This window comes from Drosophila takahashii, chromosome X (assembly GCF_030179915.1).
Source record: "Drosophila takahashii strain IR98-3 E-12201 chromosome X, DtakHiC1v2, whole genome shotgun sequence".
Classification (NCBI taxonomy): domain Eukaryota; kingdom Metazoa; phylum Arthropoda; class Insecta; order Diptera; family Drosophilidae; genus Drosophila; species Drosophila takahashii.
The window spans coordinates 23,522,266-23,544,159 of record NC_091683.1 but is presented as its reverse complement, the minus strand read 5'-3'; the positions used below and the strand labels follow the sequence as shown (position 1 = coordinate 23,544,159).

Below are 21,894 nucleotides of genomic sequence, written 5' to 3'. Positions count from 1 at the left end.
ATTCGTTTGAAAAATTATAGTTTAATGCCATATATATTTTATTTTAATGCAATTTATTTGTTTTTATCTAACTTTTTTTCTTTTTACGGGTGCTTTTCAAGCCACACATTTCTCTTTATATTTTCCCCCTCTTTCCACTGCTTTCTCCCTCTCTTTTCTCACTTTCTCCCTGCGTTTAATTTATTATCTACGCAGAAGAAGCAGCAGCAGCTGCTCGAGAGAAGGCGGCACTGATTTACAGTTGGCTAAAAGCTGCGGCTTGTTTGGTGGGTGGTTGGGCGGCTTACAGGGGTGGGGTAAAGGGGGGTGCTGCCGCTGTTTTTGCTTTTGTTGTCGATGGGGCTGCGGTGTCACAGGATTGCAAGTGAACGAAAACAAATTTACAACAAACCACGGGAAAATATATATGTGATGCCACTTGGCACATGGCAGCCCCCTTAGCCCCCTCTCAATCGGCGCCCCTGGAACCCTCGCCGTCGCTTTTTGGCACAAAATGAATTTAAGTTGAAAAGTTGTGAACATTTTGTGGATTGGGGGTGGCATTTTTGGGGTGCTGCGTGTGGATTTCACTGATTTAATTGTTGGCAGCCAGCAGAAGCAGAAGCAGCGGCACATGCTTGAAATTTATCTTTTAAAAATAATGTATTAATTTTTGTGGCGCCCCCTCTCTCATTTAACCGCCATAAACTCATTTGTGTAAAGAGCTTTTTGTTCAGTGTGTGTGGCAAATGAATTTACGCTTTTCCTCTGTATTTTCACGGTATCTTTTTGTGTATTTGTGTGTGCTTGGGGGTCGTTTTATGGCTGAATAGTTTTAGGAACTGTGGGGTTAAGATACAGACTGTGGACTGTGGGGAACAGGTGAACCAGAAATTAATTTAGCCCATTTTTATACACACACACACATATATATTTCGGTTGTAGTCCAACTTTTCGCCCTCCTGTGTTTGCTTAATAATTTTCTATTAATTAAGGTTTTCATTTCGCCATAAAATTAGCCAGCACTTGCGGTTGGAGGAGCGCCAGCTGTTTGGGTATTTAAAAATGTATATATATGTATACTTGTGTGTGAGCCAGGAAACTCTGTATAATTATATACAAATATGTGAGGCCCATTGTCAGTTAATTAACAGGCAGACAGGCTGCTGCTTTTGCTTGTTTGTCTTGTCAGCCTCACGAGTTGTTCTCTTTAATTTGATTTACATACTGTCTCCATTTTGCCACGACCCCTCCCCTTGAACCCACCCTAGACAAACAATCGCCCAAATGATGATGGGAGATTCCCAGGCTTCGACCAAATTAACACAGAAAACTGTGAAAATAAAACGAGTGCTTTTCGTTGCCTACTTATGAGGGCAGCGCAGTGGAAGATGTGTGTGTTTGCTTAAAGAGCTTGAAAATTATCGATATTTTCGATATGTTCACAACATCGCTTCGATAATACAGATGTTTTGAAGGATAAACACTTCAAAGTCGAGAAATGGCAAGCTATTACTAACATAATTATTTTCCTAAAGTAGCTTTCAGTTTTTGTAAAATAGTTACCCATCAAATAATCTAGAGCTTTAATTAATCCTTTAATTAATTATCGACTTGTGATGAGTGCGTTATTATCCTTGGGAATTGCCCAATTTTCTGCAGTTTTCGCTGTGAAGAGTGATGTCGACTGACAGCTTAAAATCCACATGTGCACATTTGCGTATGATGCACAGCACATCCTTATAGCGATCTGCATGCAGCTGTCATATCTGTCCCGATAATCGACCGCAATGTCAGCAGAGTGCGAGTGAGACGAAAGACTGGGGCATGAGAGAGAGAGAGGGAAGAAGAGCGGTGACTGCGGAGCGACAAGTGCAACCGCAGCAGCATCCACATTCACATTCACCACCCATAAAGTTGCATAAATGTTTGCCCAGCGATTTACAAATGTGCCACTTTCTATCACAACAAAAGCAGCAGCAGAAGCAGCAGCAACAGAGCAGTACGGCTAGAGGTGGTGCGAAAGAGAAAGAAAGTCAGACAGACAGCAGTTAATATGCTTGACTGGCAGCTGGACCTTTTCAGGATGCGCATTGCAGTAGTTATCGGAAATAGGTTAATCGATTTTTAAGCGGATAACTATCGGAAACTCATTCGATATGCACTGTTTCACAGCCAGATGGAGGCCGGCCACACCCCCTTTGTGCCCCCAAAGAATACACGGCTAGAAAATTGAATATATTATAAAGATAAATATACAATAACTAAATAATTTGGAAAAATAAATAAATAATGAAATAATAATAGCTTTTTTCTCTTTGAATTTTTCAAATAATTATTATTAGAGTCTCTAATTGGTTTTTATGTTTTTCAAAGACCTTCGTTTATTTCTCCCTGTGCCTTTTGGCCATGCCAACTGGCCAAGTGCGTTCGTGCATTCATCTGTGTTGAAACTCCAGTGCTCCAATGCTTCGCACCCCCCTTGGAAATTTTCCTGGCTACGTCACTGCACCACCAGCTGTGTGGTTGCATGCCTTGCTGCCTTTGCCTTGCTTTTGCTTTTGCCTTTGCACTTACTGTACTGTATAGTATGGCTATAGAGCTACAGAGCTGCTGCAATGACCCCATGGGGCTTTTATTTGCCATCCCGCTCTATATTTTCCCGGCTGTCCTGGCCTGGAAAAACCCAACAACTGACCCCCTTTAACATCTTATCGGCGTTGTCATTTACAGCAGCTGGCCTTGTAGTTTATGCGATTTTATTTTCATTTCACTTTGCGTTGCGGTTTGCTGGAAATTTAATTTGTTGCTGCCTTTGGCTCTCGTTCTGCCTCTGTTGCGGTTTTCCCAGCCACGCCCACATTTTCCCCTCGAATGCAAGTGGGGGAATGCATACTTCCAGGGGATATACCATCCAGGCGTGTTCCTAGCCAACTGTAAGCCGATTATGCCAGCTGTTATTATTATGGCCACTAGGAAGTCGTCTTAGCCGCTCGAAAGGTAACTAACCGAGTTGGAGCTTAATTACCGAGTTGCACTTAAGTAGCCGAGAGGGTTAATTGCGATGGATTGGCTTTGTAGATGTTTAGGGGGTAATCAATAAATATTTTAGTGGAGATCCCTGAAATCATTAAAAAAGGCTCTCAAATGTATGCAACAAAATATGAAGTTTTTTGTGTTGCATACTTTTAGGCACCTTTTAAGTGATTGTAAAACCCAAGAGATTTTTTATATATTTATAAAACTTCTTAAATAAATAATTAAATACAAAAGTCTTACGAAAACATAAGAACTCCCATGACTTCCTTCCTCCTCGGTAATTGACTTTTGGCCTGGGCTATTTTTCAATTTCGCCATAGACAAACGACCGCAATGCGACCTGTCAAATGCACAACAATCGCTCAATCGTTCAATCGATAGGGGGCTTCACTGTACCGAGCTGCCAATTAGTGAATGGAATTGTTCATTTTTCTGCGGTTTCCTTTTGCGCCTAAAGAATTATGCAAAGCACTCGGAAATTGTCCTGTGCTGCTCGCATTTCGTGTTTCCTTTTTAGGGCTGCAAAAACATGGGCGTGGGCGCAAGGGGGGCGTAGGAGGGGGCGTGGCTGGCCAATCATCCGGAAATGCGAACGTCACGCACAACCGCAACAAAGAAAGTCAATTAGCAGAGGAAAACTCTGAAGAATGTTGGTGGGAAAACAGAGGAAAACAGTGAAAAACAGAGAAAAACAAGCTGGTTTCAATTAATTCGTAGGCCGCAAACAATTTGCCTAAAATCGCTGGCTCAAAAACCGGAAACACACACACACACTCAGGATAGCAGCACATATATCGAAAGACATTTCAATTTAAATTACATAAAACGCACAGAGGCGCACACAAAAGGACATTTGTCACTTTCAGCTGTAATGGCCGCAGGGCGTGCTCCTTTCTCCAGCTTTCTCCACCGCCTTTCTCCCCGAAAAACCCGAACCCAAACCGAAAAAGGTGTGCGCATGTCGTTTAAATAAATTATTTTCCTCAAGGAAGTGCAATTAAGAAAATGTTTCATAAATTTCCCAGCCGTTTGTAACTTTTGCCTGACCCTGACACTGGACGCTTGGACGTAGAGCTTTTCGGATGATGGCCCTAGTTCTACCGTTCTACCATTCTCCAGCTCTCCAGTTTAGTTCTAGTTTTCTTCAGACCCGGCAGGAGCAATTAGTCCTAGTCCTGGCCAAAAAGCCTGACGATGTGTCTCATTAGGCGAAGGAGAACTCTTTTATTCATGGCATTCAGGATTCGAAAGCGGAGAGGAGAGCTTCTAAAGTTTATTGCCCACTTCCCGAGGGCGAGGGGCGGAAATAATTAATCGAACACATCCGTTGCACACCCTTTGAGCCAGCAACTGGAGCAGAACTCTCGAGTGGGTCTAAAAATAAAGCCCAAGGAGTGGCCCGCCGCCCACATAGGAAAATGCTATAAAAAAAATATTACAGAGGGAGAGGGCGGGAGGAAAATGAGGGAAATGCGAGGAGGCATGTGTCACGCTAATGATGTGCATTGAACATAAAGGTGAACGGGGAAAAATTAATTAATTTTTGATTATTTCAACTATTTTATAGCCAAGTTTTTGAAATCACTTTTAAAAACGCAAAATATGTGCCCAAGAGTGTGCAGTGAATAAGCGGTAGTCGTCTTTCTGTATGAATTCATCTCTCTTGGACTACAAATATATTGTTGCATACTTTTAGACACCTAATTATATTTCTGTAAATATTACATTTTTATTGTCTCCATTTAGTTATAATTTATATTAGCTTTACATATATAGCTTTATATTAGCACCCCTAAGATATAGCTAAAAATCTATACATTCTCTTGGCTTCCACTTGAGGAATAAAAACTAACTAAATAACCATTAGCGGGAGTAAAACGGGGGGGTGGTAATGGATGTTTTTATTTTGGGGATGGGATGGGGCAACAAATTGTAATCAAATTTAATTGGTGCCCAGAAAACAACGGGAAGAAAAGGAAACCCGAATCGAATCGAATGGAATCGAGTGGAAGGAAACCCAACCCTGGGTTGCTTTGGGGAGGGCTTGAGGTTGGGGATGGGGGTGACAGGACACTTGAATGAAAAGCTTGTTAACTTAATAGAACCAACTGGGCCGAGCTCTTAATTTATTAATGATACTCGCCATATTTATTTGCTCCTTTCTGGCCCGTTTTATTTCTTTATTTTACCCCGAAATTGGGGGCTCTGTGCTTGTGGGTGTGTGTGGGCATTAGTTTACATGTCAACGGAATGTTTTGTGTCCTGTCAAGTGTCCGGAATCGAAATTGGACTAAGAATAACAAAAGGCCACGACGCAATACCCATTTCTCATACATTTATGATCCGCACGTTCCTTGTCCACAAATGTTTGTTTTTGCGCCAGTCGCACTGTCTGTACACACGCTCTATATATAGCATCTATATAATATGCCCCATTAACATAATTTCGATCGATATGAAGGGGGAGGAAGGTTAATTGCCCGCACGGGACTTTTGGGTCTTTGGAATGTTGCTGGTCTAATGTGAGATGATTTGACCCTTCGGAAAAAGATTATTAAAAAGCTTTTAAAAAAGATGAGAGTTCATGTACTTTAAATCTCTTATAAAGGTGCCTAAAAGTATGCAGCGAAAAATAATTCCGAATTTGCTCGGAATAAACATAGTGTTGCCTACTTTTAGATGCCTTTCAAAAAAATTCCCAGTATTGTATTGTTAAAACTCCCTAAATATATCGTTTACCATATTCTTTATTAATATTAAAGTATTCCCACTGACGGATCTTAACCCTTGGCCGCCCAACTTGTTTAACCCCTGTTGGCCGGAGCTCTGAGCTCCGGCGAGTCCTTCAATCATTCGCCTGCCCTCTTTCCTCGATGTCCTGGTGGCCAGGACCTGCTGGCGCCGCATTCCCACTGCCAATGGCCATAAATCGCCGGTCGTAGTTATCGATAAACGATAGCCATGAGGTCCCCCCCCCCCTCCGTCAACGGTTTCCAGTAGCAAAATGCAAACGTGTTAACAACGGCCACTTTGTGTCCCTGTGTTCGTGTGTGATGCGTGTGTGTGAGGGGGTTCAAGGGGTCAAAGAGGGGGTGGGGGTAGTTTTTGATTTATACTCGTGTGCATATTAATATGGCGTTAAAATATGATGCCAAAATTTATGTGTGAAAAACAGGGCGGTGCAGCAGCTGAAGCCACCAACTACAGCACCACAGAAGACATTATTGCGATTCTCTTGGCCAGAATGGCAGCATGAGGACCAGATTTATGGCCAGCACTGTGGGCATCTCCCTTCCATCTCCCTCTCCCTCTATCTCCCACTGCCCGGGTATGGCCCTCTCTGTCTGTCGATTTATGGGCGCACATTTGGCCAAGCCGAATCGAAAATCCAGCCAAGAGGCAAAGCTGAAACAGAAGGATATAGCCTGGGTATTCCGTATTCTGTATTCTGTATTCCGAGCAGGCGGTGTCCTCTAATCGGGACTTAAATTGCAGATAAGATGGCTAAAAACCAAAGTGTCTGAAAAGTGTGATTAATTTAATGAAAAATATAGGAAACTTGAGAGTAGGATAGAAATACAATACAAAAAGTTTAAGACCTAAAGAAGGTGTTATTGGAAAACTTTAAAATATAATAAATATGACATGGATTTATTCATAAATGGAGGTTTTAATTAAAATCTCTTATATAGCCTAGATTTATAGATGTATTAAAAGGAATGTACATTCAGATTGTATGTACATTGCTTAACAGTGAGATTGCTTAAAGCTTCTGTTAGCTTAATATTAGCTTAGCATAAGTTATCGTGAGTTTATCGATCTTGAGGTGATCGATCGGCACACTTAACAGTGAGATTGCTTAAAGCTTCTGTTAGCTTAATGTTAGCTTAACATAAGTTATCGATCGATCGAGTTTATTGATCTTGAGGTGATCGATCGGCACACTTTCCTGTAAACTTTATTGTGAAATGTGAATCCCCTTTACTAACTGCGTAATTTTCTCCCCCTCTCCCCTTGCAGCAGTCAGCTCGATGAAGCCGAACATGGACAGCACCAACTGCATCCTAGTCCAGGACGTCAAGTCGCAGCCCCACGATCTGCGCGGCGGCTTGGCCAAGGCGAACGAGAAGGGCGTGGCCACGGCCTTTCCCACGGAGGAATCGATCCAGACGAGCACCTCGGACCACGGCCAGATGAATCCCTCGGCGGGCGGAGGAGGAGGCGGCGGAGGGGGCGGCGGCGGGGGCAACTCGGGCATCCAGCAGCAGCTGCTCCTGCAGCAACAGCAGCCGCACTCGATCAACCAGCCGCTGACCCCGCTGGACGCGACCAACACCCAGCTGCAGGATCACCACCAGCTGACCTACGGCGGACTTGGACTCAACGGTGGGGGCCTGGGACTGGGCGGCCAGCTGATGCAGCAGCCGGGCGGCGGGATGAACGGACACCACCATCAGGCGCTGCAGCCCCAACTGGGCGGCGTGGTGGAGCTGAAGGAGTTCAACGAGGCCTATCACGCCACCATACCCGCCTACCAGTTCTGGACCCTCGAATTCCGCAACAAGCATCCCGCCTTCATCCGCTTCAACTTCACGCTGCCCTGGGGCGCCCACTTCGCCGTCTACTCGCGCCGCAATGTGGCGCCCTCGGTGACGCAGCACGACTTCGTGGAGTTCATCAAGGGCGGGCGGCTGGACAGCCACCTGAGGCACCGGCGCAGCAGCAGCGGCAGCGGCTCCAATGGCACCCACACCCAGGATGTGGAGCTGTATCGCCAGCAGCAGGAGAATCAGCAGGAGCAGGACAAGAGCGTGGAGTCGGATCAGGATTCGGAACAGGACGAGAGCCGGAGCTTCGACTCGAGCGAGTCGTACGACGTGGAGACACCGCTGGACACGGCCAAGCAGCACCTGCAGCGGATCGGCAAGCCGCAGAGCCACTGGCTGAACAAGAGGTCCGCCGGCGACGGGCTGCCCGCTCTGGATGTCGACGCCATGACGGTGAATGTCTCGCTGCTGCAGTACTTGGACACCGGCCTGTGGTTCATCTCCGTCTACAACGATGAGCTCGTGGCCCACTCCGTCTCCCTGCTGGCCGAGGAGGCCGAGGGCGTCAGCACCACCTGTCCCAACGACTGCTCCGGCCGGGGAAGCTGCTACCTGGGCAAGTGCGACTGCATCGATGGCTACCAGGGCGTGGATTGCTCCAAGAGTAAGTGCTAAATCATTTGGGAAAGATTCAGCAGTTTAGGGTTTCAAAAAAGTACTTGAAAAGGGTTCTAATTGTATTCAATTTTAATATTTCATGAAAGCAAATCAAGAATTTTTTAGGCAAGTATTTAATAAAAAGTAAACAATTGCAAAAATCTATAAAAATAAAATATTACTGTTTTCAAAAATATGAAAGCTATCTTGAAAACAAATTTAACATAACATTTAATACTAACCATAGTACAAATAAATCTATAAACTAAAATATTATTGTTTTCTATTTCTTGAATAAAAATTTAAAATAATATTTAATAGTAGGTAACCATAGTATAAATAACTAAATAACTATAGCATCTTACATATTTTCCTGATTGATTGATGTGTTCATAGGGCTCATTAAAAATGTTCTGGTATTTAGAAAATTAAATCATTTATTTAGGAAATATTTAGATTTCGGTTTTGTAGGATCAGAATCCTTGACCCACTGTACACGGGGCAGATTTTCCCAGTCGAATTTATTTTTCACCTCTGTTCCCATACCCATTCTCATTCTCCATTCTCCCCATCGTCTTTTTCAGGCGTCTGTCCGGTCTTGTGCTCGGCACATGGACACTACGGCGGAGGAGTGTGCCACTGCGAGGAGGGCTGGAAGGGCGCCGAGTGCGACATTCCGGTGGGCGAGTGCGAGGTGCCCAACTGCTCCAGCCACGGACGCTGCATCGAGGGCGAGTGCCACTGCGAGCGCGGCTGGAAAGGACCCTACTGCGATCAACGTAAGTGTCAAGGACTCTCCCCTGTGCACTCTAAAAAATTAATCCCAGGCTAAAGAAAATAATAGATATGCCAAATAATAGATGGGGAATTTAAGTCTTTTTAGACCAATTTATAAAATTACTCCCTGTAAAACTGGTTTAAAAATAATTTCAAGAAATATTATATTATATGAAGACATCAAAATTGTTCTTTTAAAATACCTTTTAAAATTGTTGAGTGTTTTCTAAACCAGTCAAAAATAGTCAAGAACTTAAAAAAATTAGAAAGATTAGCTGTTAGGTAGACAAAAATAAATAATAATTTAAAGAAATATATTTTATGCAGACATCAAAATTATCATCCAAATAACCTTTAACAAATTTTTAGAATTTTTCTAAACCATTCAAAAATATTCGAAATTTAAGCAATTTGTGAAAAATGAGCTGTCCCTGTGAAAACTTTAAAACTAAAGGTAGACAACGAAAAAACAGGACATCTTTTTTCTTGGCGTGTGAGTGTGTGTTTGAGCTTTTTGCTGACTTGGCATAAAAATGCTAAAATTATTTATTTGCCTTGTTTGCAATTCGGAGCCAGCTCCTCGGTTCCGTTCCGTTCCGGGCCATGTTGACACTGGCCGATAAGGCCGGCGGACAAGGACAAGTGGGCGGAGAGGGCGGCCCCAAGTGGATGCCAAAATATTTCAGTTATTATGCCGACGACACCTTCTCCCCTCCTTCGGCTGCCAAAAAATTCTGTCCTCGCTTTTTGTGTGTGTGTGGGCCTTAAATTGACAAAGCGAACGACAAAGAAATGCCAACAATTTTTCCCTTCCGACGTTTTTTCTCTTCTATTTTTATCCCTCTGGCCGCGACTCAGATAACTTTGAATTAGCCTAAAAGCAGCCAGCGAAAATGGAGGCGAATTTTAAAGGGAAAATGGCGCTGAGGAGTTCAGCCAGTCAAGAGCTGTAAAAACAACGGATTGTTAAATAATTCGCAGCGAAAAACAAAAAGGAAAATGCGGCCAAAAATAAATGTTTTTCGTTGAAAACACCCTTTGGGAAAATTTTAGGTGGGAAAATTACATTCTAAAGGCTATTCATGTGGGAAATTTGTATTAGCTAATTTATTATTGGCCTGTAGAAAATATATATCACTTATCACTTATTTATTATTTTATTTATTACTTTTTTAGGGAATTTTTTAAACAGAGTAGTGGAAATAGTTCTCAATTTATAATATTTGATAATTTTGTGATCTTAATTTTAAATTTTATAAAAAACAATATGCCCCACTGTAAGAATTGAGGTTAAAATGGCTTATAAAACATGCAACATGCAACAATACAGGGAATGTGCCTCCTGTGTGTGTGTTTGAGCATCGGACTCTTGGCATACGAAAACAAACAGGGACAAACAACAAACAGAATCCGAAACAGAAACAGGACAAAAAATAAAACCAAGACACAGGGGAAAAAACGGAAAAAAAAACGTTGAGCAAACATAAAACGTATAAAATCGAATTTATATGTTGAGAGCATATTCCTCATACACATGCAGGAAAACACGAAAAGTAAAATATCAGCAGGCCACAGGAAAAGTGGGCGGGACGGGCGGAAAAGCATGGCCAAAAGCCAACAGAAAAAAAGGAAAATAAACAGAAGCAAAACAAAGCGGGCCAAAAGAAAAATTGCAACAACTGCGCAAAATTACCAACTTGAACTAAACTGGAATTTCATTTTAATGACCACTTTTGTACGTGTCTAACATACTAATCATGTCATGTGTGTGTGTATTTGTGTGAGAGGGAGGAAGCGTGAGGGAGGCACCTAGAAAGAGATAGAAAATAGAGGAGGGAGACCTTCATGGCGGAAAGCTTTTTGTTTAGCCACGACTGTCACGATTTCACTGCCCCACCAAATATATATATTTCCGCTTTTTCTGCCCCTGAACTCTTTTTTTTCGCTTCCCTAAATACAGTGAAAACTCGTAGGGAAAATATAAAGAAATATTACTAAAGAGATATTAAAAAAAATATTTTTCAAAATTAAATAAGAAATATTAAACACTTAAAGGATTTATTATAAAGTAAAATAAAAATGTATCCGATTGACAAGAATTTTCCTAAGCCAAAAACGAATTACAAAACTCAGCGGGTTGCCAGCTTGAGTTCTTAGAAGATGCCTTTACACCCTCCACCTTAGCCATTCCCCACTGTACCCATGCCACCCATGTGCGTGTGTGTTTTGTGTGCTGACTAACAATCGTTTTGTATTCTCTTTCCCCAAACCACCAAACGCTGACCTCTGACCACCACCACCATCACCACCCACACCCACAACCGCTGACGATGATGATGCTGCTGATGATGATGATGGATGCGAAGACGACTGCCTGGATCCCCTGTGCTCCGGTCACGGCACCTGTGTCGCCGGACAATGCTACTGCAAGGCCGGATGGCAGGGCGAGGATTGCGGAACGATCGACCAGCAGGTGTACCAGTGTCTGCCCGGCTGCTCCGAGCACGGAACCTACGACCTGGAGACGGGTCAATGTGTGTGCGAGCGCCACTGGACGGGTCCCGACTGCTCCCAAGGTGAGTTCTCCCTGACCGCCCCCTATACATGTTCAGTGTTTGCCCCTAACTAATGCTTTAGGGAATTACAAATTATTAGAGACACGCCGCATTTAAATCGGTGCCCGAATGTTCAAGTTATGGGGCTTGTAAGTGCAGTTTTAGGTCACCATTTTCGGAAATATTTAAAAGGTTTAAGTTTTTGACTACCAGTAAAATTAAAACTTGTAATGCAGATTTAAAAATAAACAAAACATAAATTTGTAGAGGTAGCGGAGACCAAACTGTCAAGTTATAAGGTCTGTGAATAAAGTCTGGGGTCACCATTTTTGGAAACACTGAAATTTAGCTAATATCTAAACATCATTTAGGGAATAAAACACACTCTAAAATCGAATTTCAGAGTTATATAAAATTCTGAGAACTGAAAGGGCAGTTTTGGGTCAGCATTCTTGGAACCCAAAATGTATTATCAGTAAATAATTTATTTTTTCTAAATTAATACAGAATTTAATTCTTATTTCTATCGAAATTGGAATCCATATGACTCAATAACCCCGTCGCAACGTAAACGTACTTCCCTGAAAGCCTGTATTTTATGCAGGGGCCATAAAGTAGCCGTAGGAAAATCAGGTACACATAGCCGGGCAATCACTCACGAGATCTGTCAGATGATATTGCCCCCCACTCCCACTGGAGCTCCACTGCACTCCACTCCACTCCAGCGAATATGATGATGTTTTATGGCCACAACTAAACCCGAAATTAGAATGGAATGCTGAGCCATAAAGCCGGAGCTTCCAATTAGGCCCACGGCCGGGGTCCATAATCATCCGAAAGGTAGAAAGGAAAGAGAGCAAAATCAGCAGAGAATCGGTGGAGAATTCAGGGGCAGGAGCTCAATAAAACAAGCGGCTTACGATGCCACCGAAGGCCAAAGGACACGTACTCCTAATTTGCTTAACTTTTTAGCACCAGAAGGAGGAAAGTGAGCGGCTGGGGGGTGCATACTATATAGGATATATATAGGATGTACCTATATACTTGTAGTACGGGAGGCGGTGGACCACGTTGACGACTCCTCCCGGCGTAATGAAGCAGAGTCTCATAAAAATTCATTATTTATTTAATACGCAGATTGGCTCTGCTGCCTTTCCCTTTGCCTCCTCGCAAAAGCAAATAAAATAAATTTACGCCTGCTAACAAAAGTCATGGGGTCGTGAAGCAACCCCCAAAAACCAGATTATGAACTAAACCATAAATTAAAGCTGGGGCCAAAGCAGGAAAACAAGAAATCCCCGAACCAAACCAATGAAAAATTTACCATTCAAAATTTTTAGCAAGCCGAAGCTTAAATAAAACATGAATTAATTTTTGAATAGCTTTTGTTGATTAGAATAATGAAAATGAATATATTTGATAAAAAATGGATATTTATGTCCCTAGGAGATCTTAAAACCTTATAAATTAGCTCACAAAAACCTGCTTAAATTTTAAGACTCTCTTCTAAATCCTTCAAGTTCCTGAAAGCAAAAAATGAAGCCAACCAAGTCATGTTCACTGAATCAATATCCATGAAGTAATCGTACAACCAACCTATGAACCAACTTGTGAACCAGAACAGTTGACCATTTGCACAGAAAATCCTTCAGTCGAGTCGAGGAAAAGTGACATCTCTGGGAAAAGGAAAGAAAGGCGAGGGGGAATACAAATGGAAATGGTGTGGGTCTTGTTAGCAAAGTGTGCCACCACGTAAATGTAACATTTATAATGCTGTTTTTATGGCTCCCAGCACCCGACTGCCTTTCACTCCAGCCACTTTACGTGAAAAGAGCCCGGGAAACAGAGGCTTTAATGAATTTAAATGCGCACATGGACAAATATGAAAATTGGATGGAAAAACTGGGAGCTCCGACTGAAAGAAGGCCTTTTAAAATAATATTTTCTATTCTAATTTTTGTACATATATTATAAGTATTTTATCTGGTTACATTTTTCAAAAAGGATTTTTAAAGTGATGGAGTGCAGTTCACATGCTAATTTCATGCAATATTCTTTTATTTATTTTTCTCCAGCCGTCTGCAGTTTGGATTGCGGAAGGAATGGTGTATGTGAGTCCGGAAAATGCCGCTGCAATTCGGGATGGACGGGCAACCTGTGCGACCAACTGCCCTGCGATGCCCGCTGCTCGGAACACGGCCAATGCAAAAATGGCACCTGCGTCTGCTCCCAAGGATGGAATGGTCGCCACTGCACGCTGCGTAAGTAAAGGGAGTTTAGTTTTGGGCTTAAAAATCATTTAAAAAGAATATATGTTGTATGAGGGTAAATATGAAATATTAATAAGTAACTTTTTAAAAATGCCCCACGGTGGGCGCCATTTTTTTAAAGCATCATATTTTTTAAAGCTACTTAGTAAATATTTCTTTCTTGCGCTATTAAAAAAATAGCAAAGACCCTGTAGATAAAACTTGAACTTGCATTTTTGGCAGTAGTCGATATCTAGGCAATACCGCCAGTTACTTTACAACAGCAACATTGCGGTGTTTACTGCAGTTGCCACGCCCTCGGTACCGCCCCCGCCCACTGTCAATGTAGCTGCTGTCGTGGCTGTTTTTAAGTTCTCTTTTTTTCTGTTACATTTCTTTTTTGCCAACGTAGCCTGTCGTGCTTTTTATCAATTCCTTTTTTCGGGTTTTTTTCTTGCCGGCTAGAGTCGATGCACCAAAGTATTTTGTACATGTTTACGCCATTTGCTCTCCACTTCAGTTTTGCTCCATGCCAAACCCTTTGATTTTCCGGCGCCCCCTCTTTAGGGAATTTCCCCCACCCCCCTACTTTTGCGATTTTCCTCCTCCTTTTTTGTTGGCGGGCTGGAAGTGCGTTTGACAGTTTTGCCGCCATGACTTAACCATGTTGTTTGAGGCAACGCAACCAAAAAACAACATCAATGAAAAGGAGCAGAAGCAGGATACGACTTTTCCCGTTTCCCGATTTCCTTTCCCGGGGACGAAAGGCTGGCACTGCAGCATGATAAGTAGCTATCGATTGACAGTGATTAAAACTTTAAAAACAAACAGTCATGTTACAAAAACATTGAAACGTGTGGCGCCCCCTGGCGGCGGCCCAGGCATGCATGTAATGGCATTACGAACCCCCTTTGGATATCGGAAAACAGAAGAGGGGGTTAAAACCACCCCTTGCCCGCGATCAGCATTTCGTTGACGTGTGCAAAACCAATAAAACTTCCGACGTCATTCAGAGTCACAAGCAATCTTCGCCCCCTTTTCGGTTGCGCCCCTCTCTCTGCGTCTTTGTCCCCTGGGAAACACTCTTTCAATCGATTCAAGTGAAAAGGGGGGGCCATACTATATGGTATCTGTGTCTGGCTTTGGGTTTTGTATTTTTAGAAAGTACTTAACGACTTTGCCTCAGTGCTGCCATTTATTTTTTTTTCCGAAGGCGAAATAGTTGGGTCTTTAGAAATATTTAAGCATATATTTATTTTTTTTTAAAAGTGTTTCTTTTTCTAGTATAATATTTGTTAATGACTTGAGCATGAAAATAAAAATTCATTTTGATTTTTAAGGTATCTTAAGTTATGAAATGAAAACAGGACGTATATTTTTGAAGCGATATATATTGTTGTATACTTTTGATTACTTTAGTTATTTCAAAAGCTTAGTTATTTCTGTAGATTTATTTATAGTCTTATGAAAATATAGGTTCTAGCTAGAAATTGGCTAAATTGACAGCCCAACTTTGCTTAGACGAATGCAGGGTGGTGCTGCCCATGGGCGGGGCGCATCCAAAGGGGGATCTCGGCACAGATTAGACCTTTCAGCCGAACTGCAGTCAGGCGGCGACTTGAATGCGGCAGAGTTGATTGAATTCGAAACAGAGATTTCCAGCGAATTACGCGCCACCGAAAACTCTACTCAATTGGCCCTCTTCAGGGGGTTTTCGGTGGGTTTCTGGGGGGGTTTCTAGGAGAGTTTTCTAGGGGCACAGACACCCGAAAGCCACATGCATACTTTATGTCGTAGTTACATTTAGTTGCCCGAACCCCGACATCCATTTCTATTCCCCTTTTTCTATCACCCGCCGCCGTCTCATTCAAATATTTACAATGTTTTCCCCATCGCTAACCTTTCTTTTTTTTCATTTTTTTTATGCTAGCTGGGATTTTATTATGGATTGTAAAATATGTGCAGAAGTGTGTTTGGGGAGATTACAACAATTTTTTGAATGGCCAGGCATAAAAAACGAGGGATTTGTACGCCGAAAGTGATAAAATAGAGGAGAAATAAGCTACGCTGAGGGTGGAAAAGCCAAAGGGGAGGGTCGGGTCGTCGAAATGGTAGGTGAAAAACCTGCAGACATGGCTGTGTTAAATACAAATAAAAGTGGAAATAGTATGGCTAGCAAACTTGAACTTAAAAAATGCGTAATGGGAATATGAATGGCAAAATATGAGAGGTTTAAAATGAATTCGCCTTTCGGTTTAGTTCGGATTGTGAAAACAATAAACATGCGGAAAAGCCCTTTTAAGTTAAACAAATATTTCCTTAAATGATTTGACATATGATTTCATTTAAATATATTATTATTTTGATACAATTGTTTTTTTTTTAAGTACAACATTATCTTCCTTAATGCTTCTTTGTTTGGACTACTGAAACCCACTTTGTATGCAGTAAACTTGGCCATTTCGCTGGGCGTTTTATAGTTCTCCGAGGTTCGAGGTTCGATGTTCGAGGTCTCTAATCCAGTCAACAGATTTGACATATTCCCCCTTCCTCCCCCGCGAGAGTTCAATATTTGCAAGGCCACTTGAAGTTATTGCCAATATGTGCACACAAACACGCACTCAACGAAAGAGACGGCACGATGGGGGGGTGGAAAGAGAGGGGCGACTCCTCGTAAACAGGAAGGCAGTAACAAGCAGGGAAGTCATTTTATGCGCCGCAAACTTTTTAACATGCCGGAAGCTGAGTTAGCAGCCCCCCTTCTTCCCCTCCCCACCCCTGTTTTTACCATCGAAATGGTGTGTAAGGGCCAAAAAAAAAGAGCGGGGGATGGGGGTGGTGCTACCTTACCCCATTTCGCAAATGACACATGTCAAGTGACATTAACTTTGCGTCAAATGCTGTCGTGGCACAAACAAATAAAGGCAGCGGCAAGGAAAAAAAAAAACGTAAAAATGGGGCCAAATCATCTATCGTTAGGTTACGTTTCGTTGGGTTTTTATGTTTGCCCAACATTTCGCCGAGTGTTCTGCCAAAGGTTAACTGCCACTGAGAGTGAGAGCAAACATCAACATTATTTTTATATTCATGATGTTGACTCGCTGAAGGAGGCAACGAAACGGGGTTGAGGCTGGCGTTTTTAAATGGAAATACGAAATACCCGTGGAAACGGCGATGGGCAGGGTGTTATCATTCAATTTGAAGCGCCACTCGATCCGGACAGTTTACTCTTAATTACAGCGAACCATTTGGCACAAGAATCCCAGCCAGTTAAATAAAACGGCGAACAAAAGTCAAATAGATGGGATGTAAAGTCGATAAGGAGCAGGTTCAAAATCATAAGTTCACTACTAGTATAATTATACCCGTTACTCGTAGAGTAAAAGGGTATACTAGATTCGTGCAAAAGTATGTAACAGGTAAAAGGAAGCGTTTCCGACCCTATAAACTATATATATTCTTGATCAGGATCACCAGCCGAGTCGATCTAGCCATGTCCGTCTGTCCGTCTGTCCGTCTGTCCGTCTGTCCGTCTGTCTGTCCGTCTGTCTGTCTGTATGAACGCTGAGATCCCAGAAACTACAAAAGCTAGAAGGTTGAGATTTCCCACACATATTCTTTGGCTTCCTACGCAGCGCAAGTTTATTTTAGCCGAGCGCCACGCCCCCTCTAACGCCCACAATCGCCCACTAACGATTTTAAAAAGGGTCCTGCGCCCACATCTTTAAAGATTTCCGAAAAGTAAAAATGCAATTTTGTTGTGTATATTTATACCTATCGAAATGTAGAAGACATTTTTCAAATCGGACCATTCATTAAAAAGTTATACGCAATCAAAAATTATATATCTATCTCCCTCGCACTCCCTTTAGCTGAGTTACGATTATTAGTCGGGACACCAACCCGACACAGCGTTCGCACTCCCTTTAGCTGAGTGACGGGTATTAGATAGTCGGGACAACAACCCGACTATAGCGTTCTCTCTTGTTTTTATATAATTTTTATATATATAGATTATTTAATTGTCTAAAACATGTAGTTAATGAAGCCATTTGAATACCCCCAGCTGGCTGCGAAAATGGATGCTCTCGACATGGACAATGTACCCTGGAAAATGGCGAATACCGCTGCGATTGCATTGAAGGATGGGCTGGCAGCGATTGCTCCATCGCACTGGAACTTAATTGCAAGGATAATATCGACAATGATGGCGGTAAGTAGGGAATATTAATGGAATATAAGCATATGTCATATAAGAAAAATCGGAAATTATTATGAAGGTGTCTAAAAGTATGCAATACAAATTATTATATATTTTTGCATAATCTTGGGCACAACTTTTAAGTGATATCAAAACTCAAAGTATTTTTATAACATTTCCTCAGACGGCATGACCGATTGCTCGGACAGCGAGTGCTGCTCACATCCCGCCTGCTCGGAGCACATAATGTGCCTGTCGTCCAACGATCCCGTGGAGGTGCTCCTCCGCAAGCAACCGCCCTCGGTGACGGCCTCCTTCTACCAGAGGGTCAAGTTCCTGATCGAAGAGAACTCCGTGCAGTCGTACGCCCACATGGACGAGTACAGCGAGAAGTAAGTGATTCGCCCTAGAACTAAGACTTAGAACCAACTCGTAGCGCCCCTTGTATCTACATAGCCTATATATATACATATACGTATGCGTCTGACTCTTAGTGCGCAGGGATTTCAAAGTGACCATATATATATATTATATATATTATTATATATAATGAGAGGGCTTGCCATTGAGCGACTCTTGAGTTTCCTTCCTGAGTTCAAATCTTTTTCGTTACCAGTTCGATCTTTTGAGTTCTGAGTTTTTGAGTTGCAGGCGGCAAACGTCACACGTATATAAAAAAAAATAGAAAAAAGCCCATATACGGGGACGTTTTGGTCTGCGATTGAGAAATTTTTCATTGGAATTGCTTTTGAACTTTTTCCGTTTTCGGTTCTGTGTGTATTCTTTAAGCTTTACGGGTGCAATGAAGGGAAAAAGCTCAAATTTATTCTATATGAAGCGTATATATGTGTATATAACACCAGATCGCCCGATCAACTGGCTTATCTGACCACCTATATATACACATATATGCCATATTTTTACGTTATGCTTTAGAAACAAAATAAGAAAAAAAAAGAATCTGTTTATGTTTTATACCAACTTCAACTAAACACACTGCCAGTAGTCTCAATCAATCAATCAGTCGAAAAAAAAGAAAAATCAAGAAGAAGCAAAAGAAATGAAAATCTAAACCCATTCACATTCCCACAATCCCGAACGCCTCTCTCCCCTCAATGAGTCTATCATTTATGCGCTGAAAACCAAAAAAGAAAAAAAAGAAAGAATATTGAGATGAGAATGTGAGAATCTCAAGTCAAAATGTTGAATTTTCAAAGTTTTCTTTTCTCTCGTTCCTCTGAGTTCTCTTCCCCACCGTTCCGTTTCCATTTCGATTTCGTTTTCGATTTTTTTGGTTATACGATTTTTTGGTTAGTCCATTAATTACTCCTAATTTCTGCCACAACAAAAAAAAAAGAAAAAAGAGGAAAACGAAATGACATTTTCCTAGTTTGAGCTTTTTCTTTTCTTGCCCGCCTGGGAAATGCCAAGCCAATGAGAAGAATCGAACGCTGGTGATGACTACTTCCAGCGAGAAAAAAAGAAACCCGAAAATAATATAAAATTCCATAGTTTTCTCAAAAAATAAAAACCAATTACTTACCATCTTCAGTTGATTCTCTTGTGTTTTGGGGTCCGGGGATCCTCGATCCTTCGCCCCGTTTGCTTTCCATTTAATTTCCATTCCTTTCTTGCCGCCTCATTTCTCTCTCATTCTCTCGAACTCTACATGGAGCAAGAAAAATCAGAACTTTTTGAAGAGAACATTACGAGAAAAGCGAAAATATAATGATAGCACTTCATTGAGTATGTGTGTTGTCTAGTGTAAACCTCCTTGTGTTCGTCTTACCCCAAAAAAAAAAAAAAAAAAAATAAAAAATATAAAAAATAACCAAAAAAATGATATAAAAATGATCTCCCAAACGTTGTTAGGCCTCCATCGATGAGTAAGTAATCGATCAGATCGAGTGTAAAACTAAGACCAGACCTAGTTACATTATCGATAGTTAACTTTACATTTGATTTGCTTTCGTTTGGTTTTTTTAAGCGAAGTATAGTCTGTCATTGTATCTATATATAAACCGTATATAGCGTGTCTCTTGAGTTGTTGCTATGATTTTGATTCTAATTTAAAGACCCCAACAAAAAAAAAAAAGAAAAAGAGATCTACGCCGATGCCAAGACCAAGAGGAGAGGATTCCCGATAAATGAGGATGACCGATGAGCGAAATTGATTTTGAGTTCCTCTTTCGTTATCGTTTCCGATTCCGTTTCCAATTTCCCCGTTCCCCCAATCGTTTCGATTTAATTTCGTTCCGTTTCCTTCTGTTCCCTTACGTTCCGTTTCGCATTTAACCAACTAACCATACTAAAACCAACCAAGATGATATGTCAGTCAAACCCCGAAGATGTCTGCCGATCTCCGTCTCCGTCTCCGTCTCCGTCTCCGTCTCTGTCTTCGTCTTCGTCTCATCATCCGACTAAGTGTGTTCGTCAAATGTGTTCTTTTCCGTTATTTTCTCAGCGTGTCGTTTTCGTTTCGTTTCAATTTCCGTTTCGTTTCTCTTTGGTTCACTAAGCTATGAAAGTACAAATCTCCACCTTTAGGTATGCTAAAAGTAAAACCAAACCAAAAAAAAAACCAAAAACAAATTATTACCAATTGTTAAGCAATATCAAAGTTTGATCAATTCGTTAACGAAACGCATTTTTGTCTTTTGATTTCTTTTTTATTGTCCTGTCAATTAATTGTGTACTGTCCTACTCTGTTGCTGTGGCTCGATACCTTCATGTTGTGTGCTAAACCAAAACCAAAAACCAAAAAATCAAATCCAAATCAAATTTCAACACCAAATCAAAATGCATTTCCAATATGCAAATCAAAATAAAAAAAAAATCACAAAATAAAAAAATCCTACGTTTCAACCCGTGAATTTGTAGTCTCTTCTGGAGCTCGTTCACACCTTGGTAAGTCGAAAATAAAAAAAAAACACTTGAAAAAAGGAAACACAGACGTACAATTTTTGGGTACTCCAAACCAGAAAAAAAAGAAAATACAAAAAAATCTTTGTTACAGTCGCATCTTCTTCAGTTGATTCTGAATTTTAAGTTCCCCTCATCCAAGCATCCAATCGATCCATTGATCCATCGAATCCACTTATCCATCCACAGAATGCATCGATTTTTGTTTGTTCTATTTTTCGGTTCTTATTCCGTAAAATGCATCCATAAAATCACGCACACGAGACTTTTTTTGGTTCACAAACGTAGGTGGCATCTAACATCAGCCCTTCTCCGATCATCCACCCCTATCTTCCTAATCTTAACTCAGTTGCAGCTGAACATAGAAAATTGTTCATCGATTTTTAAAGGGAATTTTAATTAGTATTAAAAAAGGTCCTAAATTTCCTTGGCGATTCAAGTTAATTTTAAAATAAATTAAATAAAAAACAATTTGATGAAGAAAAAATTTAAGGACCCTGTTTTTTAGCTCAGCTTTCCATTAATTTTTAAAATAATTCAATAGAATCAAGTTTTTCTCTCGTAACTTATCGAATATCTTTAAAAAACAGCTTTCAAATAGCCGAAAAAATATCATATGTGAAAGGCCTGCAATTGACTTTTGAATTTTTTTCCCGATTCGTTGATCAACATTAAATGCCCCTCGGCTGTAATTGCATTATAATTGTAACAGCGCACCTACCCCCTTCGCACCGCCCCTGCATATAATGCCATTTTGTTGATTTTAAATTACATTTCGACACACACACACAAAAACTGAGAACCGCAAAAACACAGAGATCGAAAAGTCAACAAATCATTCATGTAAATAAAACACGACAACAACGAGGAGTGAAGACAACAAAAAAAATGAATAAAAAAAATGAATAAAAAAAATTAACGACGGAAAAAATGCATTCATAATTTTTTTATCTCACCAATACACCAGC

At 41.2% G+C, this 21,894-nt stretch overlaps 1 protein-coding gene across 8 annotated transcripts in view; it reads left to right on the top strand.

The window, feature by feature from the left end:
• The window catches only part of Ten-a (tenascin accessory), a 149,661-nt gene that overhangs the window by 89,720 nt on the left and 38,047 nt on the right, over positions 1-21,894 (top strand). For 6 of the 8 annotated variants that reach the window (XM_070219336.1, XM_017144028.3, XM_017144021.3 and 3 more), the window contains 7 exons: positions 7,039-8,229; positions 8,807-9,001; positions 11,366-11,575; positions 13,630-13,815; positions 17,870-18,016; positions 18,189-18,396; positions 20,885-20,911. In XM_070219336.1, the coding sequence (XP_070075437.1) occupies positions 7,039-8,229; positions 8,807-9,001; positions 11,366-11,575; positions 13,630-13,815; positions 17,870-18,016; positions 18,189-18,396; positions 20,885-20,911 (2,164 nt within the window). The remainder of the gene's footprint in view (positions 1-7,038; positions 8,230-8,806; positions 9,002-11,365; positions 11,576-13,629; positions 13,816-17,869; positions 18,017-18,188; positions 18,397-20,884; positions 20,912-21,894) is intronic. The other 2 variants (XM_070219337.1, XM_017144037.3) reach the window with 1 other exon arrangement.